At 33.7% G+C, this 27952-nt stretch overlaps 2 protein-coding genes across 3 annotated transcripts in view; one reads left to right on the top strand and one right to left on the bottom strand.

Moving 5' to 3' along the window:
• LOC136041519 (exosome complex component RRP46-like) overlaps positions 1-27952 on the top strand; it is a gene marked incomplete at its 5' end in the record, with an annotated part of 363665 nt that overhangs the window by 287537 nt on the left and 48176 nt on the right. The window lies entirely within an intron of this gene.
• The window catches only part of LOC136041494 (eukaryotic translation initiation factor 4E-binding protein Mextli-like), a 47252-nt gene continuing 23130 nt past the window's right edge, over positions 3831-27952 (bottom strand). For both annotated transcript variants that reach the window (XM_065726190.1, XM_065726189.1), the window contains exons 6-10: positions 27167-27238; positions 23212-23272; positions 19123-19268; positions 9543-9646; positions 3831-4306 (exon numbers count right to left, since the gene is read on the bottom strand). In XM_065726190.1, the coding sequence (XP_065582262.1) occupies positions 3965-4306; positions 9543-9646; positions 19123-19268; positions 23212-23272; positions 27167-27238 (725 nt within the window). In that variant the 3' untranslated portion in view covers positions 3831-3964. The remainder of the gene's footprint in view (positions 4307-9542; positions 9647-19122; positions 19269-23211; positions 23273-27166; positions 27239-27952) is intronic.

Below are 27952 nucleotides of genomic sequence, written 5' to 3'. Positions count from 1 at the left end.
ACGCAAATACGGTATAAGAAAAACTTGAGTGGAGAAGTTAAAGGTTAAAAAGGAGCTCAAAGGCACAACTTCTATATCAATAATAATCAACAGATCCTGTCTTTCCTCAGTTTTAGCTCAAATTTTCATTTACAATTCAGTCTTTTAAGCTAAAATCAGTCACATATAATATAATCAACTATTGAAGATTATTCGTCTATTCTTTTCAGAAAAAATTACGTAGATTAATTATTTAAAAAATCTAGCAGATATGCTGTGTCGAATGAAATAGAACTCTAATACATTAAGGAACGAACAAGAATAGGGGTGAGCAAGGCCGTATACAGGAGGGGGGGAAAAACATCCAAAATTTTTTTCCGACTCATACAAACGTGAGCAAAATAAACATAGACAAAATTTTTATTCGTTTTTTGAGGCTTTTTTTTTTGTGTAGAACCCCTTCCAAAAAAAAAAAAAATCATTATGTATAACCCCCTCCGAAAAAAAATCCTGGACACGGCCTTGGGGGTGACGATTCAATTTTTTTTTACATTTTTGAAAAAAGTAAAATATTTCAACAAAAATATTTAACTATAAGACGATATATTAGAAGAAAATATTAACTATTAACTATTTTACTATTAAATATTTAATATTAGACGATTCTTAGAGGACATGATACAAGAAGTCTGATAAAGAAAGAACTTATTCCTTTTGGGAATGTTTTTGTTAACAAAACAGATTGCGAAAGTAAACGCTTTGGAGCCTCCTTCCCTCCCCCCGAACTCGGTTTGCCAAGTCTGACACATACGAGGTGTGAACACTATGATTATGGTGGTTTACTATTGACTATAGAATTACTGATTAATACGAGACAGTTACTGTTGATTAGTATCATGCTTTTAGCTTAGGAGGAAAAAAAAACTCTCTTTACTCATATAATAACAACCTAAATAGAATAGAAACGAACTGAATAGAAATAATGAAATGAAGGAATTGAAATAAAAAATAGTGAAACTGAATAGAAATAAAAACAACAGTAAAACTGACTAAATACAAAGGGAAGGAAAAATACTATACAAACAACAGGTTTTAGAACCACTGGGTTGGGAAAGTAGCAAAAAAGCCGCAATGACTTAAAATTTCTGTTCTTGACAACAACGCAAATGGTCAATCGAAAAATTTGACAAATTTGACAAGTTGTCAAGTAAAAGCCCTTAGTGTCAACAAGTCCCTAATTTGTAGCTAATACAAAACCAACAAAGCTCTTGCCGCTCGTACAACAATAGAATTAAAACAACCAGTAAGATGAACTAAACTAAAGGGAAAGGTAAAACAATATAAAAAACAGGGAGCCAAAATTTAACAAAATTCTAAAACTGCTAAATAAATGCGGTTATGAAACGAACAAATCTTCAATAAAGTTATAGACGAACTACTAACGTATAAATAATAAATCAATTAATAATAGATAAAATAAATGGTCGAACCTGCATTTTTATTTAACTATAAAAAAAATATTGTTCATTCTTTTAAGCATAATTTTTTCTAAAATGACTATAAAAGTTTTATCCAACAGAAAATAAAGCAAAAACTCTCAGAATACTGTTTTCTATGTTTCCATGTATTGGGAAACCATGGAAAATAAATAACCATGGAAAAAAGAAGAAAAGTCATTTAATAGCCATTCTGACTGTAACAGGGCGATTTTAGGAGCATAATGACTATATCTAAGTTTGAAAATTAGAAACAAATGAGTGTGGTCAGAGATAAAAAAATAAGCTATTTTCGTGACCGTGGAAGATATGCAGCTCCATGCAAAAAAAAAAAAAAATCATTAGAAATCCCGAGTATACCAAGAAATTTTCAATAGAAAAGCGATTATATACAATTTTACAGATGAAAAATAAACCATCTTAAAAGGTACAGAATTACTATTAAAAATAACCGGCATGGTCTTGGCTATAGAATTTTGTTAAATTGATAACCATGGAAAACACACAATGGCAAGAACAGATTCATTAGAGATTCTAAATGTGACAAGGATTGAAAGACTAAAGAGTTTTGAACGACTAAATAGTCAATAGTCAAGCTCTGAACGACTAAATAGTTTAAAACATTTACAGACTAGTGCAGACATAATTAGTCAAATCGTTTGTACAATAAATTTCACAACTAATATACAGTATGGTCTTAACTGGAAAAAACAATTTTCTCGCGGAAACTCTTGGTTCCGAAACAATCCGAATGTCTAAAGTTAAAAATTATTATTCATGAAAAAAATCATAAAATATTATCGTTAAATATTTTTCTCAAAGCGACAGCGCTTATTTTTTTCTGGCGACAGACAAATTTCGAAACAGATAGTTAAATTTGGCTTTTAAATTTTCTGCTTAATTTCCGACATTATTATTTAATCTTTGACTTTTTTTCAGAGAGAAGAGGGGAGGGTTGTTTTTGTCCCCATTACGGGCAATTATTAAAATATTAGTTTATTCAAAGACATTCCGTTAAAGCGAATATTAAGAGATTATAAAATATGATCCTAATTTGTGTATTCACAAAAACTAACCAAATTTGAAATTACTACATTCAGTGTGTGGTTCTCACAAGCAATTTATAATACAAAATTCAAAAAGTATAGTAAGCTGATAAGACATTGTTGGCACACGTGTTGAGAGCGAACATTGTAACATTAGCCAGCAAAAGTAAAAAAAAGTGTAAAACAAGCTTAATTTTAATTTCATAAAATTTGGAGAACATATTTAACAATAAAACATTTAATTTTTTTTAATTTAGTTTGAATAAACTTTTCAAAGCAAGTTTTAATTTAACAATAGAACATATTTAATAATATGTCAATTTTAAATAGTAGGAGATGTCAGTAATGGACATATTGTAATATATGTCAATACGATGATTAATAATAGAATATATATCAATATTTCAATTATAAATGAGGTGCATATGCTATCTTCTGAGGAAAGTCGTAGTCTGCTACCCGCATGATCAATCCCAGCGCATCCACTTATCAAGATCGCAATAAAAAACATTGTCAAAGTACGTTTTCTGGGAATATATTCTCACCCGAACTTATTGGCTGTAAACATCAATCTCGGACCAGACCTCCTGTCAAAAGCCAGACGTATTTCTTCTTTCTAAGGAATTATTTTCACCCTGGTCACTAATTCCTCTTCACTAGACAAGTTTAAGTCATTTTATTGAAAACGGATACCGCTTGCTACGGGAGCTCATAACACCCTGTTGATACCAGAATAGTGCCAGAATGAGCTGTAGCACCCATACAAGAGAAGACACCTCTGACTAAGCCCTTGATGAACGGCTATACTCAACCTTCACGGCTTTTCTAAACTGTTTACATACACAGCTTGCCTTCCTTGATGATAACGGCAAATTGCCATTAAACATGGTGGTTAGGGTGGAGCAAAATAGTAAGAGAGGCGGGGACAAAAGCCACCGATAATGGACAAATAGAACAACTGATAAAAGGAAATAGTTTAGATCACAATGTCTGACAGTAAACTTGTCACAGATACTGAAACGGTTTAACAGATTATTCTGACGTTTCTTTCAATAAATAAAATGCTGACATTGGAACATTTACCACTCGTTTACGTGTAGTTGATTTTGAGTTATTTTAACGGTTATATTATCATTATTTTATTGCGTTTATGCTTATAGCAACGGTAAAGCGTTTATTTTACTGAATAAGCACAAAAAAATTTGTCATTTAACACCTTCATTCTATAATAAATTTTCACAATAAGTTGAAATTTTTGTTTTTTCATATCTCTCTCTCTAGGAAAAAAACAAACAATACAAATCCAATATCATGAAAAATAATTTTTACTAGCCATTCTAACATAAAATCCAAAAAAGGAAAAACTGACGCAACGAATGCGAAAAAAACAAGATAAAAAAGAAGAAGAAACAGCCACACCAGAATTTTGGACAATTTCCCATTTTAAAAAATACTTTTACTAGAACTAGGCTTCAATTTTGTATCTGAATCACTATCACAGTCATTAGCATCAGCAAAACGATCTTTATCATATTTCTGCATCAGAGGCAGTGTTTTGTTTCGTTTCATTGTCAAATAATCTTCTTCTTCTGATTCGGATGAGCTTGAGCTAACAAGTTTCTTAGATGACAGGATGCTACAATTGTTATTTCTGTTTTCATCTAGAAGCAGCATTTGATCTCGGACATTTTTGTACTTTCGCAGGATTTGATTTCTGTACTCTGTTTCCTCTCTTTCCAGAATTCGTAGAAATGTTTCCAGCTCAGGAATGGTAAAGGCTTCCCACTAAAAATGAAAACAAAGTGGAATAAAAAATGAAAGAAAAGAAGCGAAAGTAAATCAAAATAAGTTCCGTTACAAGAAACTAAATTTTGTAAAATGACCGCACGGCGTCCCTAAGGGAGTTTTGGTTAGTATATGCTATCGAAAGCAAAATTCACTAAAATTTATTTAGGGAATTTTTGTGAAATAAAAAACTGATTTGTTTACCTGTCTTTACAATAGTACATTTCTACAAATGAATTATAGACGTGCTCCCCGTGAAATATGCAATTTTGCGATAAGCAATATCATGCCAATATCAATGACAGTTTAATTCATCGATCATGATTATTAGGCTTTTTCTTCAGGATGTCTAAACTTGCTTTAAAATGAGGAAAATTTTCATTTCTTTAACAAGTTTCAACCAATTTCCAACATATTTTCAATTTAAGATGAAATTCAAAAAAAGGAAAAAAAGTTGAATATTTACAAGAGGAATTGAATTTCGCTTTGACAACCAGATTTCGGGTAGCCGACTTTCTTTGGGATTCCACTGGCGTCACCCTCCCCCCCCCCGAAATCCTAAATTTTCCCGAATTTGTGGACACTTCTTATTGAAATTATGAGTAAAATTTGGATTTTTATTCTTGTCCCACCCCACCATACCTTAAAAAACAGGTGCGTGCGGGCATGACATGAGGTTAGTTGTAGGTTTTTATATGCAGTCAGGAGTATATCCAGATTGAGTCCTTCCCCCGTTTATATGAATCACTTTGATGGTCTTTATCACAAGGGAAACGGCCAAGGCACGGCGAGAATAGATTTTACTCTCTATTTCATGAAAGGAAAGGGGGCATGTGAAGTCACTATCAGAATTCTGGCTGTCGTTTCTGACTGAAAAATAATTCCTAAAATAGATCACTTCATATATATGTATCGAATTTGATCTAATGCACTGAAGTCTTTCGAAAGTAGTGGAATAAGCTGAAACATATAGTTCTTTGCCATTTACACACGATTTTGCAGGTTACAGAAACGAATTTCTCAACTCTGACGCAAAACAGAAAACAAACCGAAGATTTGCCAATATGTTTTTTTCAGAGGGCGAAGCAAAACAAGATACCAAAGCAAGATTCACCTGCACTTACAACCTAGCTTAAACATTGATATGTTTAGAAAACAAAGCGCCATTTATAGCGTGCTATAACAGAAAAGTTTTTAGATATTGCTTGTTAGGTTTTATTTCCCAATCAGCCAATTTTTCTTTCCCTTTTTTCAGATTTTATTGCCATTTCCAGAGGCTTCTTGTATGAAAAGAGGGAGGCTTATGAGGATAAATTATGAAAAATGATATTTTTGGTATTTTTGTTGAAAGCCCTGGATTATTATTTTAATTGAAATAAGTAAAAAAAACAATAACAACACAAGAATGTCTCCCATCGATTTAAGAAAATACAATTCCCCCCCCCCCCTACATTTCCGTGAATTGACGTCACCATGTCTAGGAAAGACAATTAGGATTGCAAATACAATCTGATAAGAAGTGATGCCCTGTGGCATGCTGTGAAAACAAGAAGGAAGATTAATTATAAGGACGCCAAGATCAAGGATTGTATGTACTTACGGTTTAATTGATAAGAAAAAAAAAAACAAAAAAAAAAAAATAGTTATATTGTTGAATAGCTAAAATAATTCCAAACCAAAAATAACTTCTAGATCAACGGAAATGAACTAAAGTGGACAAACATTTTACTTCCATGCAGCATGTTATTGACAGTTCAGACATTAAGGGAAGCACAGACTAATTCTGGCAAGACGCCAAGTAAAAAAAGGGATTACAAAACTAGGCCACAATCAAAGCAGGAGTTTTCAGGACATGCCAATAAAGATAATGGGGGATGACAGTTGGAAGGTTGCCAAATCAGATTATCAAACAATGGGAAAACTTTTTTCAGCCATGGAAATTTATTTGATTGCTAGGAGTATTTTACAGACAACTAAAGAACATAGAGACCTGGAGAAAACAAGGGCTTTGCTCGCATCAGAAGCAGTAGAAAATAACGCTAAGCGTAAATCACATCGATGAAGAAAAAAATGATACTCGGTATGCCCATTGTTTGATATGGACACGGTGCGGGGGAGGTTTTAAATGTCTATCCTCCCTTTGAGAACAATTCAGAAAATCGTGTTTAGCAATTATCTTGGAAATGTAAGATCGTCATTTATAATCTCTAAACTTAATAGCGACGATTCGGAGTTATTTAAGAGACATTGCGACTTTAGTTATGTCATTGTACCCTCAATACTCTTGTTAATTCTAATTTAATTCTTTGGTTATGACGAATACCCAATGCTTTAGAAAAGGTCTTCAATTCGTGTTGAGTAAACACCAAAACAAACCTATCCTGTTAATATATTCCTCTTGCAAAAAACCTGAATGAACTAAACAATTATAGAATTCATCTTTACCATGTGGCTATTTTTTAAAAATTCCGCTCAATTAGAAACACAATTCAAAATAAACGGCACTGCATCATCTTTTCGCGAACCTCCGAAATTAGCCGAAAATTTCCTTAAGTATTACCAGATAACTCTTTTGGTATTTATTTAAAAGTTCGTTATAATGAAAACTAAATTTTTTAAAATGCCAAGTTAATTTATTTGCAGAAAAACCTCTAAATATCTATTTTTGGCTGAAGATTTTACATCTATTTTTAAAATCAATATAATTACTACAAATCCTTGCATAACGAAGTAACTATGAGAAAAACGCCGAAAATGTGATATTTGAGTGTATATTACTTTCAGGGAATGGGAAACTAATCACTTCGAAATCATCCGTTTTATTATACATTTTAAAACTTAATTTATTATTATCAGAAATATTAATATTTAAATCTAAGAAATGATCTTCATGACCAGCACCATGACTAGGTTCAAGAGTAAGCTCTGATGGATATATATTTTTAGAAATATCAACGAAATCCTTACAATTTAAGACCAAAATATAATCTAAATATCTTTTATTATTTGACAAAACATGTTTTAAATCATTTGGATTATTCTTATCCATCATATATTTATATTCTAGGAGACTTAAAAACAAGTCAGCTATAAATGGGCTGGCATTCCCCCCCCCCCCCCCATGGGAATTCTCACAATTTGCTTGTACAAATGACCACCAAATCTTATATAAGTATTGCATAAAACAAATTCTAATAACTCAAAAATCATATCCAAGCTGTAACATCTCAAGTTAACTGTAGTCTTAAAGCAATTTGTCCCAATAGCTTTTTTATTATAAGGGTCTATTTTTAAGAACATATATATATATATATATATATATATATATATATATATATATATATATATATATATATATATATATATATATATATATATATATATATATATATATATATATATATATATATATATATCAAGGCCAACCCCAGGGGGAGGAGGGTACTGGGTTTGAATCCCCTCCAAAAAAACAAGAGCTCATGTGGCACTCGTGACGAGGTCAGAAGAGCCAAGAGCTTATATGGCACCTATGACGAGGTCGGAACCTAAAATTAGACTCGGTACTAGAGTTATCGATTTTGCTGTTCTTTATTTATTGGCAATTATTACAAAGATAAACTTGCAAATACAGTGTTCCTGTAGTCTCTTCTTGTTCGGCATTGCAACGTTTGTCCCACCAAGTTTCATCCCGATTTCTCCACTCTAAGCGTTTTCCAAGATTTCCAGTTTCCCCCTCCAACTCCCTCCAATGTGACCGGATCCGGTCGGGATTCGTAATAAGAGCTCTGAGACACTAAAGTGTTCTGTTATAATGAAGTGAAATTGGTTAAAATCAAAACATTTTTACGAGCGAAGCTAATTAGCGTTTAATTAGAATTCTTTTTGTGGAGAAAAAGAGGGAGGATTTTGGAAATTGTGTTTGCTGAAATAGCACGGCAGCACATTAGAATAAGTTCAATAAAATATCAGCAGAGTGAAGAGATAGGCTTTTACGGGCTTCTTTGATTTCTTGGTTTTTTCAAGCGGAAATATGCGTTCATAAATAACAACAAATACAAAAATAAATCAGTGAATACAAAAACTAAAAGAAACATAAAGCATGAAAAAAAAAAAAAATTCAAGAAACTCAGGATAGGGGATCTAGGGAGTTGGCAAATACTTTAAATACAGAGAACAGCGTTTTTTTTGTTGTTGTTTTTTAAATATTTAGGTAGAATCCTACATAACCGTATATATCTTTATAATTTAAGAACAAATTGGGAGTCCAATTTTTAATGAAAAAGGTCTTCAGATACAGTTACGCAGTTTTTCGTGGCAGTAGAATCCACATAATAATAATGATAATAAAAAAAAATTGAGCGGAAAATCCGTAACAAATAAGTAAAAAAATATGACACAAAACAGTTTAAGAAGGTGCAGACTTCCTTTGAAGGTTTTTATAAACCTTGAATTAATTGCAGACTAATTAAAAAAAATTAAAAAGATTTTAGTTGTCTTTGGAAACCAACAGGTTGTTAATGTTTGAATTTTTACGAGTGAAAACCGTTGTCAAACTTAACTAATTAATCTGTTAATTTGTTTTCACGCTTCAACGTGGCAACAATGAGGAAAACTTGGTAATGCCTCTGAAAATTTTGTTATTTAGAAACTCCAAAAGATAGATCATAGAAAAACGTAGTTTTCTGGTATAAAAAGACCTAAGATAAATGGAGAAGGTCAAAAAAATATTATTTTGATGTCCTTAATACTATAAAAAATACTAAAGTAACCTACAAGGTCCAACAAAATAAAAACAAAGAGGGAAAAAGCAGAAGAAGTAAAGTCAAACCAAAAATTAAATATAAACAGCTTCTGATTGTCACCCCCCCCCCCGGAAAAGAAAGATTACCTCGAGTGAACAACAAAACTGAGGCAGAAAAACAAATGTTGACCCGACAATCTATCAGAATGTTTAACCTTATCTAAAAAACAATAGATTCTTTTCAATATTTCATAAAAAAAAATCAAATACCATAAAGAACATCCGCTGAACCCCACAACAAACATTCAACTATTGATAAAAGAAATATATATGATAGTGCATATATATTTGTGTTGTTACATATATATATATATATATATATATATATATATATATATATATATATATATATATATATATATATATATATATATATATGCATAATAAATATATAGATATTAAACTAAAAAAAATTAAGAAAATAGCCATAAATACCTGATCCATTTCGAAATCTTTCCCCACGATTTTTACTGACTCCCCTCCAAATGTGGCAGTGTACCTGTACTCCATGCCAGAGTGATCATAAGAAGCGCGTTTACCTACAATTATATTATAGTAGATTAATTATATAAAATTAATGAATTAATTAATGATAATTAATCTTCAACCAACCATAAAGTTAAGTATATTGTCAATTTCATATAACAACGTACTGTAACAATTCTAGCATTTACTCTAAACTTGAAGAGTTAAACAATTAACAAACTTACAATATTGAGGGGAGCAAGACAAAATTACAAGTATAACTAGGTAGATTAGATTTTGATTAAAGACAAGGCATATTATTAAAAAAGACGTCAAGCTTTCGCTTGTTCGGTGTCCATCACCCCTTACATATATTATATCATAAAGTAAGGGGAAAAATAAGAAAGAGAATGAAAAAGGGGGAAAAATCTTACACTAACCCGACTCTTGGTCGCACCAACCCTTCCTACCAGCAATTCTTTCCATTTTTTAAAAACCCAGCTTCCATTAAACAACAAAAATAAAATAAAAATAAACTTTTTATGTTGTGGTCCGAATATCGGAATAGGATATAAATTAAATTTCAAAAGCTTTTTGTAGAGATAATTGAACTAATGTGTTTCTTAAAATCCTTGCATGATAAATGAACGCTTGAAAAACAAGTAGAGTAAGTCCCAAGTAAAGAAACACACACACAAAAAAAGATAAAAAAAAATATATATATTTGTTCTATGGTCAGAGCAAAGGATTTAAATACTTTCTGAAACTAAACTAGCTATACATGATGTATCACAAAAAATAAAGAACGGTTATAAATAATTAAGAAAAGGACAAAGTCCAATTAATAATAATTCCATAAAAGAGATTCACTTCACATTCTTTCTTATTTAAAAATTAAATAAAAAAACAAGTTTTTCCAACTGAAAGTGAGGAGTAATATGACAAGTTAAAACGAACACTAATTATTACGTATTCAAGAGGAGTTGCCCCCTCCTCAACACCTTCACGCTAAAGCGTTTCGGCTTTAGAAAAATACTTATTGTTCTAATTAAACGACCCTTGTGTCTCAGGAGTCGTTTTTAAAGAATTGGAAAAAAGTTTAAATTTTGGCACAAAGAGCGAAATGTTAAGATGGGAACACGCTCTCCCCCGCCCGTATACGTAATAATTTCTGTTCGCTTTAAGTTTTAATATTACTTTTACTTTCAGTTGGAAAAACTTGTTTTTTAAATTTAATTCCTGGTCATTTTTTAAAAACGCTCCACCTCCATGGAAAAATCCCTCTCCCCACGGAAATATCCTTTAAAAAAGTCAATCGTGGTGAAAATTTATCCCGGACAACTACCCTTAAGACCACCACACGTAAATTTGAGTCAGTAAAGAGAAAGCAAGACATAAAAAGAAATTTCGTACAGGAATTCTGGCAAATTTCCAAGAATACAATTTCCCCTGGAAAATTCTCCCAATGCAAAGTCCCCCAGCAAAAAATTGGTCCTTCCCTCCCTATCCAAAAATTACACACTTCCCTATAACAAATACTATTCGTAGGCAATGGGCAAATTTTATAACTTAAATACCTTTCCCCTGGGGTTGCGGGGGGTCATTTGATCTTCAAAGACATAGTTATTAGACCTTTTAACTATACTGAACAAAATAACAATCTCAGAATTTTGATCGACGATTGGGAAAAAGTGGCCACAGAGGAGGCCTAGTTGCCCTCCTATTTTTTAGTAAATTAAAATAGGCACTAAAACTTTTAATTTCCGTTAGAGTGAGCCCTCTTCCGGTGCTCTAGGCCCACGGGGTCGAAACGATCACCCTTGAAAAACAACAACAAAGAAACAAATAAACACACAAATAAACAAGGATTTCTTCTAAAAAAAAGTACCAAATTTCATATTTTAAAAGATAGAAGCTTGAAACCCCTACAGTAGAGTTCTTTGATATGCTGACTCTGATGATGGGATTTTCATTAAGATTCTATGAATTTTAGGAGGTATTTCCCCCCTTTTTTTTAAATCAGGCAAATTTTCCCAGTCTAGTAACTTTTGATGATTAGGACTAAACTTGACGAAACTTATATATTTAAAATCAGCATAAAAATCCAATTATTTTGATGTATCTATTTGGTATCAAAATTCCGCTTTTTAGAGTTTTGGCAACTGTTGAGCTGGGTCGCTCCTTACTTACAGTTCATTACCACGAACTATTTGAAAAAGATCAATTAATCATCTTAATGCGAATCGATTCAGTACACAGGCTATATTGATCATCAGGAGAAGAAAATATGGCCAATTCAATTTTTGAATGGTCGTTAATTTTTGTTTATCTTCTTCATTCATTTTTTTTATTTTGCTTAAGTGTCCGTTACTTCAAAAGGTTATTTTTTTCTTTTGCATTGAAGACAAGACAGCGGAGGCCTATAAAAAATATCTGTTTTGTCTTTAGTTTTATTCAGTGGCTGATAAGCACTCTTTCGTTTTGTCTTTTTCTTAATTTTCTTTCTGTTTCGTTGTTTTTGTCGCATGCAAAGGTTTCATTTTAATACACCTAATTTTCTGTTATTAATTTATAGCCATTTAATTATTTCTATTCTTCCTATTTTTTCTTTTTTTCATTTCTACAGTCACTCTATATCTATTATGTATGATGTACGGTTTTTGAAGCATAGTAAGATTGGAACTGATTTGCTTACAAGTTTATATAGTCTCAAGTTTTTACACGTTTTTTCGGATATAGTCGACAGTTTTAATATATCGGATATAGTTTTAATATTTCGGATATAGTCGACAGTAATTTAATCAATTGAAAATATATAAAATAGTCTAATAGGTCTCTGTGTACTTTAATGCATTAGCTAAGAGGGTCACCTTATTCATGAAAATTCATGACAATAACAGATTTGTAAGCTGTAGTGTGTCACAACAAAAACGGTAGAGTACAATACAGTATAAACAAGAGCTAAGAGCTCATATGGCACTTGTGACGAGGCATGAAGAGCTAAGAGCCAAGAGATCATATGATATGAGCTCTAACATAATTCTATGAATCAATAGATTGATTTAAAAGGAAAATAAGAGGCTTAATGCCGGTCAGGATTTAAAATAAGAGCTCTGAGTCACGATGTCCTAATAAATATCAAAATTCATTAAGATCCGATCACCCACTCGTATGTTATAAATACCTAATTTTTTCTAATTTTTCCTCTCCCTTTAGCCAACCCGATGGTCGAATCTGGGAAAACCACTTTATCAAGTCAATTTGTGCAGCTCCCTGACACACCTACCAATTTTCATCGTCCTAGCACGTCCAGAAGCATCAAACTCGCCAAATCACTGAACCCCTCCCCGCAACTCCCCCAAAGAGAGCCAATCCAGTACGGTTCCGTCAATCACGTATCAAGGACATTTGCATATTCTATCCACCAAGCTTCATCCCGATTCCTCCACTAAAAGTGTTTCCCAAGATTTCCCCCTCCAACTCCCCCCAATGTCAAAAGATCTGGTCGGGATTTGAAATAAGATCTCTGAGACATAAATTTCTTCTAAATATCAAATTTCATTAAGATCCGATCACCTATTCGTAAGACAAAAATACCACAATTATCACGTTTTCCAAGAATTTCGGTTTCCCCCTCCAATCCCTCCAATGTCACAGGATCTGGTCGGAATTTAAAATTAGAGCTTTAAAGCACAAGATCCTTCTAAATATTAAATTTCATTAAGATCTGGTCAAATACCTCAATTTTCAAAATTACCCCTCCCACCAACTCCACCAAAGAGAGCAGATCCGGTCCGGTTATGTCAGTCACGTATCTTAGACAGGTTTTTATTCTTCCAATCTAGTTTCATCCTGATCTCACCGCTTTAAGTATTTTCAAAGATCTCCGGGACCCCCCCAACTGCCCCCCCCCCCAATTACACTGGATCCGGTTGAGATCTAAAATAAGATATCTGAGTAACGAGGTCCTTCTAAATATGAAATTTCATTAAGATCTGATCACTCCTTCGTAAGTTGAAAATACGTCATTTTTTCAAATTTTTCAGAATTAACCCCCCCCCCAATAGAGCGGATCCGTTCCAATTATGTAAATCACGTATCTAAGACTTCTGCTTATTTTCCCACCAAGTTTCATCCCGATCCCTCCAATCTAAGCGTTTTCCATCATTTTAGGTTCCCCCACCCCAAACTCCCCCCAATGTTGCCAGATCCGGTCGCAACTTGAAATAAGAGCTTTGAGACACGATATCCTTCTAAATATCAAATTTCATTGAGATCCGATCACCCGTTCGTCAGTTAAAAATACCTCTTTTTTTAGTTTTTCACAATTACCCCCCCCCCAACTACCCCAAAGAGAGCAGATCCGGTCCGGTTATATCAGTCACGTATCTTAGACAAGTTTTTATTCTTCCCATCCAGTTTCGTCCTGATCTCACCGTTTTAAGTATTTTTAAGACTTCCGGTTCCCCCCCAACTGCCCCCCCCCCAATTACGCTGGATCCAGGTGAGATTCAAAATAAGAAATCTGAGTTAAGAGGTTCTTCTAAATATAAAGTTTCATGAAGATCCGATCACTTCTTCGTAAGTTGAAAATACGTCTTTTTTTCTAATTTTTCAGAATTAACCCCCCCCCCCCAATAGAGCGGATCCGTTCCAATTATGTAAATCACGTATCTAAGACTTCTGCTTATTTTCCCAACAAGTTTCATCCCGATCCCTCCAATCTAAACGTTTTCCATCATTTTAGGTTCCCCCATCCCAAACTCCTTCCAATGTCACCAGATCCGGTTGGAACTTAAAATAAGAGCTTTGAGACACGATATCCTTCTAAATATCAAATTTCATTGAGATCCGATCACCCTTTCGTAAGTTAAAAATACCGAATTTTTTTATTTTTTCAGAATTAAACCCCCCCCCCCCCAACTACCCCAAAGAGAGCGGATCCGTTCCGGTTATGTCAATCATGTATCTAGGACTTGTGCTTATCTTTCCCACAAAGTTTCATCCCGATCCCTCCACTCTAAGTGTTTTCCAAGTTTAAGGTTTCCCCCTCCCAACCCCCCCCCCCCCCAATGTCACCAGATCTGGTCGGGATTTAAAATAAGAGCTCTGAGACATGATTTCCTTCTAAATATCAAATTTCATTGAGATCCGATCACCCGTTCGTAAGTTAAAAATACCTCTTTTTTTAATTTTTCTTAATTACCCCCCCCCCCCCCAACTACCCCAAAGAGAGCAGATCCGTTTCGGTTATGTCAATCATGTATCTAGGACTTGTGTTTAGTTTTCCCACCAAGTTTCATCCCGATCCCTCCACTCTAAGTGTTTTCCAAGATTTTAGGTTTCCCCCTCCCAACTCCCCCCCCCAATATCACCAGATCCAGTTGGTTAAAATAACAGCTCTGAGACACGATATCCTTCCAAACATCAAATTTCATTGAGATCTGATCAACCGTTCGTAAGTTAAAAATACTTCAATTTTTCTATTTTTTCCGAATTAACGGGCCCTCCACTCCCCCCAAATGGTCAAATCGGGAAAACGACTATTTCTAATTTAATCTCGTCCGGTCCCTGATACGCCTGCCAAATTTATCGTCCTAGCTTACCTGGAAGTGCCTAAAGTAGCAAAGCCGGGACCGACAGACCGACATAATTTGCGATTGCTATATGTCACTTGGTTAATACCAAGTGCCATAAAAATTTAACAAAACAGTGTGGTATAGCGAAATAATCTTTGTTATGTTTTATTCGACATTTTCAGAGACTTGTTTTTGTTATCAGGGTAAAAAATACTTTAAGACAAACATTCTTTACTATTTAAAGAATAATAATTGAACTTTAAGACTAATAGTTGAGTTCTAATATTCAGCATTGTAATGTTTTGGATAAAACTTATTTATAATGACTTTACCCAAATTAATATATCAGGTAACATGGAGAAAACATCAAAGAAAACATGTTTAAAAAAATAATAATAACAAGAGAATATTAATTAAAGAATACCTGAACTCCACTGACAACAAAATCACTTTGATACTGGGAATTTTATTGATCAAAATTTTTTCTGTCGGCTCCAAGTTGTTATGGCTCAACAGTTTCCTTATCCCTTGTTTGGAATATTTGTTGTTAAGTTTGAGCATGTTTTAAACATGTATTCTTTAATTAATATTTTCTGGTTATTATAAATTTTTTTTAACATTTTTCTTAAACATGAAAAATTCATGACAATAATGCACTTGTAAGCAGTAATTTTTCAGCTCAAAGGTTGAGTACGAAATAGAGTAGGGAATCTCTAACTACACCTTTTCACCTTGAAGCGACCTGACCAACCCGATCAACAGGCGAAGCAATGGGAACCCGACCAACAGAGGAACTCTTTCGGCTGTTCTTATTTTTGTTTTTGTTTTGCTAAGACTCCAACCAAGAATGACTCGATTTGCTAGAGAAATTATCCAACAATTTTACCGAATAATATTCTGTTAGCTCGCGGAAACATAATCGTTAACAAACAGCTTTTGTTAAACGGCAGAAATAAGGTTATCATCATCACTTATTATCTTCATCTATGCTACCAAATTATGTATTGCTTCCATTATGTATACAACCAATATTTCTTACTGAACAATTTCTTTTCTTAAGCGCTGCTATTTTTGAGAAGGAGAGTCTTAAATCTGTTATTTCATGGTTTGCACCCCCCAAACTACTAAAAACTACACCATTAAAAAACTAGAAACAACAAAAAAATAGTAAAAAACACCGAAAGATAAAACTCCGTTTTTATGAACTGACGATCTCTACCCTAAGGGCTGTAGGGGATTATCAGTGGCATAGTCATTGATCCTTTCAACTATGCTGAACAAAATGGCTACCATGTTTCAAAGTTGTTATCGGTTGTCTTTGAGGGAATATGGGACGTGGAATAAGGGACGTACTGGAGAGCCAATCCAGTACGGTTCCGTCAATCACGTATCAAGGACATTTGCATATTCTATCCACCAAGCTTCATCCCGATTCCTCCACTCAAAGTGTTTTCCAAGATTTCCCCCTCCAACTCCCCCCAATGTCAAAAGATCTGGTCGGGATTTGAAATAAGAGCTCTGAGACATAAATTTCTTCTAAATATCAAATTTCATTAAAATCCGATCACCTATTCGTAAGACATGAACACCCCAATTATCACGTTTTCCAAGAATTTTGGTTTCCCCCTCCAATCCCCCCAATGTCACAGGATCTGGTCGGAATTTAAAATTAGAGCTTTAAAGCACAAGATCCTTCTAAATATCAAATTTCATTAAGATCTGGTCAAATACATCAATTTTCAAAATTACCCCTCCCACCAACTCCAACAAAGAGAGGAGATCCGGTCCGGTTATGTCAGTCACGTATCTTAGACAGGTTTTTATTGTTCCAATCTAGTTTCATCCTGATCTCACCGCTTTAAGTATTTTCAAAGATTTCCGGTACCCCCCAACTGCCCCCCCCCCAATTACACTGGATCCGGTTGAGATCTAAAATAAGATATCTGAGTAACGAGGTCCTTCTAAATATGAAATTTCATTAAGATCTGATCACTCCTTCGTAAGTTGAAAATACGTCATTTTTTCAATTTTTTCAGAATTAACCCCCCCCCCCCAATAGAGCGGATCCGTTCCTATTATGTAAATCACGTATCTAAGACTTCTGCTTATTTTCCCACCAAGTTTCATCCCGATCCCTCCAATCAAAGCGTTTTCCATCATTTTAGGTTCCCCCACCCCAAACTCCCCCCAATGTTACCAGATCCGGTCGCAACTTAAAATAAGAGCTTTGAGACACGATATCCTTCTAAATATCAAATTTCATTGAGATCCGATCACCCGTTCGTAAGTTAAAAATACCTCTTTTTTTATTTTTCACAATTAACCCCCCCCCCCGCCCGACTACCCCAAAGAGAGCAGATCCGGTTATATCAGTCACGTATCTTAGACAGGTTTTTATTCTTCCCATTCAGTTTCGTCCTGATCTCACCGCTTTAAGTATTTTTTAAGATTTCCGGTTCCCCCCCAACTGCCCCCCCCCCCCAATTACGCTTGATCCGGTTGAGATTTAAAATAAGAAATCTGAGTTACGAGGTTCTTCAAAACGTAATGTTTTGGAAAAAACTTATTTATAATGACTTTACCCAAATTAATATATCAGGTAACATGGAGAAAACATCAAAGAAAACATGTTTAAAAAAATAATAATAACAAGAGAATATTAATTAAAGAATACCTGAACTCCACTGACAACAAAATCACTTTGATACTGGGAATTTTATTGATAAAAAATTTTTCTGTCGGCTCCAAGTAGTTATGGCTCAACAGTTTCCTTATCCCTTGTTTGGAATATTTGTTGTTAAGTTTGAGCATGTTTTAAACATGTATTCTTTAATTAATAGTCTTTGAGGGAATAAGGGACGTGGAGGTTTGGGTGGAAGGAGTACTTTGCCTCCAGTCATTTTTGACAAAAAGAACTTTTCAGTTCCGATCGAATGAGCCCCCTCCAAAGTTTCCACAATAACATGTTAATATAAGGTACTAGAGCCTTCAATATGTTATTTCATCATTTGCACCCCCAAAACTACTAAAAACTACACTTTAAAAAAACTAGAAACAACAAAAAAGTGACATAAAACACACACAAAAAAAAGAAAACTCCGTTTCTATGAACTGACAATCTCTGCCCAAATGGCTTTAGGGGGGGGGGGGGGGTGTCATTGTCAGAGGCATAGTCATTGGACCTTTCAACTATGCTGAATAAAATGACTATCGTGTTTCAAAAGTTTTTATCGGTTGTCTTTGAGATAATAAGGGACGTGGGGGTGGAATGGAAGGGCTCCTTGCCCTCCAGTCATTTTTGACAAAAAGGGAACTAAAACATTTCAGTTCCGATCGATTGAGCCCCCTCCGAAGTTTCTATAATCCCCAATAACTTGCTAATATAAGATACTAGAGCCTTAAATCTGTTATTTTATCATTTGCACCCCCGAAACTACTAAAACTACACTACTAAAAAACTAGAAACAACAAAAAATAATCAAACTGACAATCTCTGCCCTAAGGGCTGTAGAATGGGGAGGGAGGTTGTCATTGTCAGAGACATAGTCATTTGGCCTTTCAACTATGCTGAACAAAATGGCTATCGTGTTTCAAAGTTTTTATCAGTTGTCTTTGAGGGAATAAGGGACGTAGAGGTGGGGGTGGAAGGGATCTTTGCCCTCCAGTAATTTTTGACAAAAAAGGTAATAGAACTCTTCAATTCCGATCGAATGAGCCCCTACGAAGTTTCCACTATACGAAGTGCCTTGAAAAAAAATTGATAATAATACATAGAACCCACTTCGCTTTTCAACAAAGTAATATCCACTATAGAAAACAGTCAATTCAAATTTCATTTTCAGATACTTCAGATTCGGCAAGAATGAGATTGGCCAAGTCTTAATATCGTTGGTGAAAGATCTCGAAACAAGTAAAAAAACAAGGAAAACTATAACAATAGATTTAAAAAAAAAGAGAAAACCGTGTCTTACTTTTATGGCCAGATACCAGATTGTCATCAAGTCCAGAGCTACTGACGCTCGAGGAAGAGTCTGCTCGCATCTGGTGCCAAATACCTTCAGTTCGTACAGGCGAAGCGTTTCGACGAATAACATCAGCAATCAATTCTTTCGCGAATCTGGCATGGATTAAATAAAACTGAATAAATTAAAATTTAACAAAATTAAATAAAAAATAAACAAAATCGTCATCCCTGCAGTACATCTTTACTAATTATACTACTATTTCCTAGGTGCATCTAAATAAGTAGGGCTTTTTTATTACTCTTTTACTAAAAAAAGAAAAATTTCTTTTTTTTTCAAATGCTGATTTAGACATGAAAAATATTTCAACCAACGTCTGGGCTCAGCACAACTCTTTGTTTATGGATTCCCAAAATACAAGAAGGATACTAGAATATACGAAAGGATTTTGACATCAAAACAAGAGCTAAGAGCTCACATAGCACTTGTGACGAGGCCGGACGAGCCTAGAGCCAAGAGCTCATATGGTATGAGCTCTAGCAAAATTCTAAGAATCAATAGATTGATTTAAAAGGAAAATCTGAGGCTTAATGCCGGTCGGGATTTAAAATAAGATTTCTGAGTCACGAGGCCCTTCTAAGTATCAAAATTCATTAAGATCCGATCACCCACTCATAAGTAACAAATACCTCATTTTTTCTACTTTTTCCTCTCCCTTCAGCCCCCCAGATGCTTTGATAGGAAAAAATTACTTTATCAAGTCAGTTTGAGCAGCTCCCGGACAAGCCTACCAATTTCCATCGTCTTAGCACGTCCAGAAGCACCAAAATCGCCAAAGCACTGAACCCCACCCTAACCCCCAAAGAGGGTGGATCCAGTACGGTTACGTTAATCACGTATCTACGAAATTTGCTTATTCTACCCACCAAGTTTCATCCCGATTTCTCTACTCTAAGCGTTGTCCAAGATTTCCGGTTTTCCCCTCCGACTCCCCCCAATGTCAACAGATCTGGTCAGGATTTGAAATAAGAGCTCTGACACATGAGTTCCTTCTAAATATCAAATTTAATTAAGATCCGGTTACCCGTTCTGAAGTTAAAAATTCCTCGACTTTTTTTAATTTTTCCAAATCAACACCCCTTAGCTCCTCCAAAGTGAACAGATAAGTTCAAATTATGTCAATCATGTATCTATAACATGGGCTTATTCTTCCCATCAACTTTCATCCCGATCTCTCCACTTTAAGCGTTTTCCAAGATTTCTGTTTCCCCCCTCAAATTAAAATTATACCACGCATTGACATCCGACAGTTTGGTAATTTAAGAAGAACCTCCACCACCCATTACCTTGTACACTTGATTCACACGATCCTAAGTGAACTAGAGAAAACAAATTTTTGGCTAAACCTGGTTTTAGTCGATTTTCAAAAAGCGTTTGACTTAGTTGACCACACTATTCTAATTCGTTTACTACATGATAACTTTGAAATTGACCCCCTTTTAGTAAATATTGTTATATCGTTCCTTTCAGACAGATCACAAGTTGTAAAAATGCAAAAATACCTTCTCTAACCCCCTGCCTAGGTACTGTGGAATACCTCAAGGAACCTAATTGGGACCACTATTATTTCTTGTCATGATTAACGAAATTGGCAAGGAATTCCCCCAAAGATGGAAATATGTGGATGACTTGTCGATCCTTGAAGTATGTCACAGGAATATTAAAAGTGACCCCGCTGAAATCCTAAACCAATGTTCAGATGAATCTAAGAATCTAAATGAAAGTAAATCCCACTAAATCACAGATAATGACGATCAACTTCTTGAAAACTACTCCTGCATTTTGCGACCCGATCCCAAGCGAAATGCTAGTGAAAAATGTTAAGCTTCTTGGTGCCACAATTTCTAATGATCTTAAGTGGGACACACATGTTTCCAACATTGTTATACAACCAAATGTTTCACTATCCATTTTTAAGCTGCTAAACAAATTTAACTGTCCTAAGATACATTCCCTACGTGTTTACTTATCCTTTATCAGGCCGTTATTGGAATATGCATGTCCAGTCTGGCATTCGCAACTTTCAAATGAACTTAGTGACAAAATCGAGTCGGTCCAAAAGCGTTCGCTCAGGATCATTTACAAAGAAGGCAAAATTCCATACTCCTTCCTCCTTAAAGCTGCGCGCATTACCACCTTAAAAGAAAGGAGGGAAAAAATTTGCCTGCTTTTCGCTAAATCAGTCATTTCCAATCCCCGTACTGAGGACTTACTCCCTGATTTTCACAATCCCATTAGACTCCGACTCCCCCGGTCAGCCTCCTTAGCAATCCCAACTTACTCTCCGATCCATGCTGTTACAGAAAGGTTTCGTAAAAGTTTAATACCCTTTATTCTGGAACACCTTAATAATAATTCGTGATTATGTACTTGCCAAATTCCCCTTTTCCTCTATTGCCGTTTTATTCTTTTTTGATTTACTGCAATGTTTTTGTAATTTAATTGTTAAGTTTACTGATTTGCCCTTTATCTCTGATGATTTCGCTTTTTTAATTCCTTTTAATTTTAAGTGTTTGACTTAATGCACTGTTTTGATTTTTTTTTTCTTAGCTTTTACTGACATATAAAGCGAATTCGGCTCTATAGAGCTTGTGATAGTCTTTTGAAAATAAATATTATCTTATCTCTCTTACCATCTTCCTTATTTGTGGATACCTATTGGAATGGGATAAAAGCTGTAGCCTATATGATTCATATCCCAAGTTTAGATAACAATATTTCAAATATTTTTTGTGTGATTAAAAATATTAACCTTTGTTCATCAAGTTCCTTGTTTCAAAATATTTTTAGTTTCCCAGTGGTTGCTGAGGTAAAGGGGCACTTTTTTTTAGGTATATTTAGTAAAGAGCCTGAATTAGTCTTTCACTGGAGGTTTTTCATATATATATATATAAAGATAGTTTCATTAACATTAGTAATTTTTTAATTTACAAACTAGCCTACAAGATTCATGAACAACAAGCAAATCTCCCCAAAAATAATATCTTACATCTTCAAAGTTTCACAGGAGAGCAAAAAACTAGCGTGGAAGCTCTTTGCCATTTGGCAACTTCAGTCTTCAAACTTGTATTCAAACAAGAAGGTACACTGAAAATGTGGCTCGATTCCATTTTCTAGCGCTATGATGAGAGAAAGATTTCAGCCAGTCCATCCGGCAAGCCCCTGTATTTTAGCCAAGCAAGCCCCTGTAATGGTCTAAGCCGGTTTGGTGCTACAATGAGTTCTTAGTATGAGAGAAAGATCAAGACGAGAGAAAAAATATGAGAGAAAGATTAAGATAAACAGGTAATCTTTTATGGATGATAAGTCGAAAAAAGTCGTGATTTTAGCCAATACATCTTGGGGCAAACAAAAGACAGATCTTCCACAATAGGGTAAAGAAAAGTCCACGAGAAAGGATTTAAATGAAATTTGCAGTTAACTGAAGGGAGTAGAGAGTAAATCTTTGAACAAATTAGGGTGGACAAGGAGCTTGAGCCCCTGTATTGGTCTAAGGTGGCTTGTTGCTACAATGGGTTGTTAATAACAGATGTAGTCTTTGAGCTAGAAAGATTCACCCCCCCCCCCCTTTATAACTCCCTACATCCCTATTTCCCAGTATCACCTACCACATAGGAAGTAAATAAGTCACTGAAACTTTGTTAGGAAACTCCCTTTAAAAAAAAAAAAAATTTGGGCCACAAAACAATTAATAATTTATTTATTTTAGGAGTCAATCAGACCGATTCCTTTGTATATATATATATATATATATATATATATATATATATATATATATATATATATATATATATATATATATATATATATATATATATATATATATATATATATATATATATATATATATATATATATATATATATATATATATATATATATATATATATATATATATATATATATATATATATATATATATATATGCATAAACACACATTAATTTAGCCAACAACAATAGAGAATCAAATGACCAAATTTAGAAACACTATAAAAAAGGAATTAGCAATATTAATGATAAGAAAAAGAAAAACTTACTCAATATTCTCCTCCCCTGGACCAGTAATTTGCACTAATCGTTCCTTGGCTACAGCAGGAACTAGAAATACATCAAAAGACAAATAAATTAAAGTGGATTAGAATCTCTTATTCTATCTCTTAAATTGTACCAGATAAACAATTTGTAAGGAAAAGAACAACTTTCAGTAAGTTTATCTGTTTAAATATTAAGTACTTTTATTACTCTTATGTAAATTAGTATACCAGCACTGATTCTGTAAACAAAGAAATAAAGAAAAATGACATTCCAGAGGGGGAAAAATAGCAGGATAAGGAGGTTTTTCTACGATGTTTCAGACACCAAAAGTGCATGTGTAGAAGTGTTTCTATTCCATGGCAAGAATTCTCTAATTGAGCACAGCCCAACGAGCAGAAAAAAACGAAACAAAACAAATTCCATTAATAATAAGTAAATTAATAGATTACTGCTGGATAAATTAATTTAATCTATATAGATAAATTAATCAATTAATGTAAATTATATTAATCATATAGGTTATTTAAATTAACTATAAATTAATAGATCAATAGATTAAAAGGTGAATTAATAGAATGTAATAAGACAAATTAATTAATCTATTAAAAATTAATAGAGAATAAGGAAAATAAAACAAAAATCCTTACATAAAAAAAACATATATACAGCTATAGTCCTAAGTCAGTAGCAGTTTACATAAATACAAATTTTTTTTTTGTTTACAAAAACCTTTTCTAGTTTTTTTTTTTTTTTTTTTTTTTTTTTTTTTTTTTTTTTTTTTTTTTTTTTTTTTTTTTTTTTTTTTTTTTTTTTTTTTTATCTAAATAGAATATTTACTGACGCAAAGAGGCAACACTAAGTTGCGTGCTCAATACTTGCCAAAGATCGAAACGTACTTAATGCAAAACTTATAAGCACTTAAATTACTTCCTCCAATTATAAGATCTCTAAAGTGAAAGTCTTGAAAACTTCAAAGAGTCGCAACCTCTAAAGCTTTAAAATATGCTTAAGCGGGCATGTGCACAGGATCGGGGAGGAGAAAGGGTGCTGTTTGGGACCCAGCCCATTTGCGTAAAATATAATGTTTACAGGAGTTTTATTACTAATATGCTTGCATATTACTGACCCAAAGCAAAAACAAATTTACTTTTAGAATAATCTCACGGAATAGGTAGCCTTTGCGCGGAAGTCTATGCTTGTTAATTCGGTGTAAAGTTTACCTTTTAAGTGACGTGTGTTCCAGCCTTTAGATCAAACCCGTCACATACTTTTCAAGAAACAGTAAAATTTTTGCAACAATAATTTTAGTTAATTCGTCTATCACACACATTTAAGATACCCACATTTTGCTCAAATCTAAATAAAATATGGCTTATCTACTAAAATCTTTCGTATATTCTTCTGAGAAGCCGAAATACTGACAAATTCATAGGTATTTAGAATTCTCTAAGAGAGAAATTAAATTACTAAAGACATTAAAATAAAAACAGCTTTTCGCCCTAGATCCACCTTTAGCTTATTCATACCCAAAACCACGGTTTTCTTAGATTTTACACTGATAGTTTCAAAATTACAAAATTTTAAGCGCAATACAATTTTTCCGTCACTGTTGCCAAGTTGAACCGTGAAAATAAATAAGCCAAACTAATTAGTCACATTTGTAATTAGTTAATATTTCTAATAATTTGATTTATTAATTTAAATTAAATATTCAATAATTTAAATTACTAACAAAATAAATAATTTAGATTCTATAATTAGTAAATTAGACAATTAGTTAAATATTAATAATCTGTTGATACCCAAAGACAAGTACACCTTCGAAGGTGTGCTAAAATTTCTAAAAAAATTTGTGTCATTTACTTTTATTTTTTTTTTATTTTGATGTATTTCACCCATGTCTTTTTTTTAAACTTGGCGCCCACAACTACCAAAACTACATAACTGCATATGGAGGTCTTTTCCTTTCAAGTTGATTTACTATATTTTTCTTATTTGTTAAGATGCATATAATCGCATAAGTTTTAACTCAATTAATTCAAACAATCAGATTTCATTCTCACTGGCCTTGATACTATAGAGGATTGCACGAAGGGAATATAGTGCGTAATACGCTTTAGAGTCAAGAAATTGCAGGATAATTTGCAAAGTCGTGAGTACAATATTCATTATATTTGTACATGCATTTGACAATGCAACGATTGATTCAACCAGATTTGCTGAGGAAAAAGCAGGAAAAAGAAGAGAAAAAAAAGTAAGTAAGTAAGACGGCACAAGACCCTTAAGGGTCGACTCTGGCTGAGGTTACAGAGTCACGCCACTATCCCCCGTCCCAAACTAAATAACTGGTCACAACTGGGATTGAACCCGTGCCCCTTGGACAAAGAATTCCCACGCCAGCGCGCCAACAACTCAGCCAGGATGGCTTTAGCTCTCTCTTGCCTCTAAGAAAGAGCTAAATTAGATCCTTTCACCAATTTTCCATCGAATGCAAGATAAAGCATAATTTGTATGTGAAATTAAGCTGGGAAAGACTTGAAAAATTTCAAATGATACTGGACTTCCATTAAAGCAGTCATATTTTCAATTAGAGATAACATAATTTGGTTTTTAAACTTAACTGCACAACAAATTATGCTTCTTCTTAAAAATTAGCGTAAATTGTAAAGGCATTCGAGAATTTATGGAAAGGTCTACGAATTTGAAATTAAAAAACTAACTTGAGATTTAGAAAGTCACAAAGAAGTCAAGTCAAAGCTGACAAAGGAACGATTCATAAACAGCAAAATTATGCCAAGCCCTCTATTGGTATTCCGTTTCTTAACCAAATCCAAAAGCAGGGAAATCACATCAAATCGCCTAGCGCCACTCGACCAAACCTTCGGCTCTCGAGAATATAGCTTCGCGTCCCCTAACTACACTCTCGGGGGGTCGGCCTGTTTTTCTTATCAGAAAAATTGCTTAGCTGAAACAACTCTGTATCTAAGACAGCTTTTGCTTAATTCTATCGATTTAAGAATTAAATTAAAATTTGCAATGACTTATTAGCTTCAAAAAGATGGGCAACTATTCAAAAATCTAACTTCTTTTGATCGAGTGTAAAAAAGGCAAACAATTTAATTCCAAGGTTCACACACCAATGAAAGAATCCACGAGCAATCAAAATTAGGTTATTTGTCCCCAACCTCTCATAGCAATCACGGTCGAGGGCAGAGAATGAGGATATCGGAACACGCACTATGCGGATGGTTAAATTCCGAAAAAGTAATTTAAGTTTGAAACTTGGACACGGGAATGAAATTATATAACGTTCTTCTGAAAATTGAAAAAAAAGGAAAATAAAACAATTTTTTTTTCCGATCCCCTCCATCTCTCAGAACAAATTTCATGTTGAAGAGAGGAACAAACACGAATGAAAACGCATAGTCTAACAGAGCTGAAAAGTTTCTAAGTCGAAAAGCTCTTTCTCCTCCCCCCTATCTAAAACCTTTTTGGGTCTTAGCTCCCCCCTCTCTCCCAACGTATTTTCTGGTTTTATATAACTTTATTCAATTTTAATTTTATATGTATTTTAAGAATAAAAGCTCAATTCCGAAAGTACATGAAGCCACATTATAAGCAACTTAAAATAACAGGTAAAGCATAAGCAAGAAAAATAAGTTGCATAGCAACAAAAAAGATAAATAAGGAAAATAAACTATTGTTAGAGATCTGAATTTGCACAGTATTATATTTTTCAACACATTAGTTGTTTCACAACAAGAAAAAGTAGGGCATGCTAAAACAGCGTAAGATAATATGCAAAGCACTTGTAAGATAGTCGTACAATAAAAATTGGTTAAAAACAAATAAAAGAATGAAACAAATAGCCTAGAGAAGTAGGCGAAAAGTAGTATAAATGATGTTATTCACAGCATCTTAATTGAACAGGACGCAATACACAATTTTACAAATTACCTCTTTGGAAGGAAATGATCGTTTCGCTGATTTCCTGGATCAAATGAACGCGTAGTCCTTTTCTTCCCATTACTGTGTGAAAAAAGGAAAAAGTTTAAATTTGTGAAGTTATCTAGGAAAAGCCTATTTTCAAAAATTTACATTTGTTCTTTGCAATGAATCATGCTAAAAAGTGTTCTTCCAAAATGATTGTCCCAATTCAAAGTACTTTTTTTACTTTAGAAACGATTTTAACCTGACTGCTAATATTACGCGTCATCAGTAACGTTATTAAGCATAACTGCCAATAAACGCATTCATAGAGTATTTTTTTCTTGTCGAATATCTTCAGGAAACAGCCTAACTGATTGACTAAGTTGATCTTTTAATAATTTTTTTTTTGGCACTTCCCTTTCGGTTAATACTAATGGGTACCGACTTCCAGCCACTTGGAGTACATCTCAGAACGCCATGTGTGCCGCATAATAATACCCGTTTCACAGGTAGCCTTTTTGATGGAATAATCCCGTTTTAGCTAAAATACGAGCATAGCGATCGTAGACTTAGCAGTGTTTAGTATTCCATTGTTTAATCAATAATCTGGTAAATATGAAATAATAATAGTTTTATAAAGGGTTCTGTTTTTAGACTATAATACTAGCTCATCAGATTCTACTAAATATTAACTAACTCATTGAAGGTACAATATGAATTCGTAATTTGATATGATGATTAACCGCACAACTTTTTTCCAGATTTGGCACACATCGTCATGCTTGACATAGTTCCGCCTTGTTTAGCACACGT

This window comes from Artemia franciscana, unplaced genomic scaffold (genome assembly GCF_032884065.1).
Source record: "Artemia franciscana unplaced genomic scaffold, ASM3288406v1 PGA_scaffold_23, whole genome shotgun sequence".
Taxonomy (NCBI): domain Eukaryota; kingdom Metazoa; phylum Arthropoda; class Branchiopoda; order Anostraca; family Artemiidae; genus Artemia; species Artemia franciscana.
The sequence above is the reverse complement of the archived record's forward strand: the minus strand, read 5'-3'. Positions and strand labels throughout refer to the sequence as shown.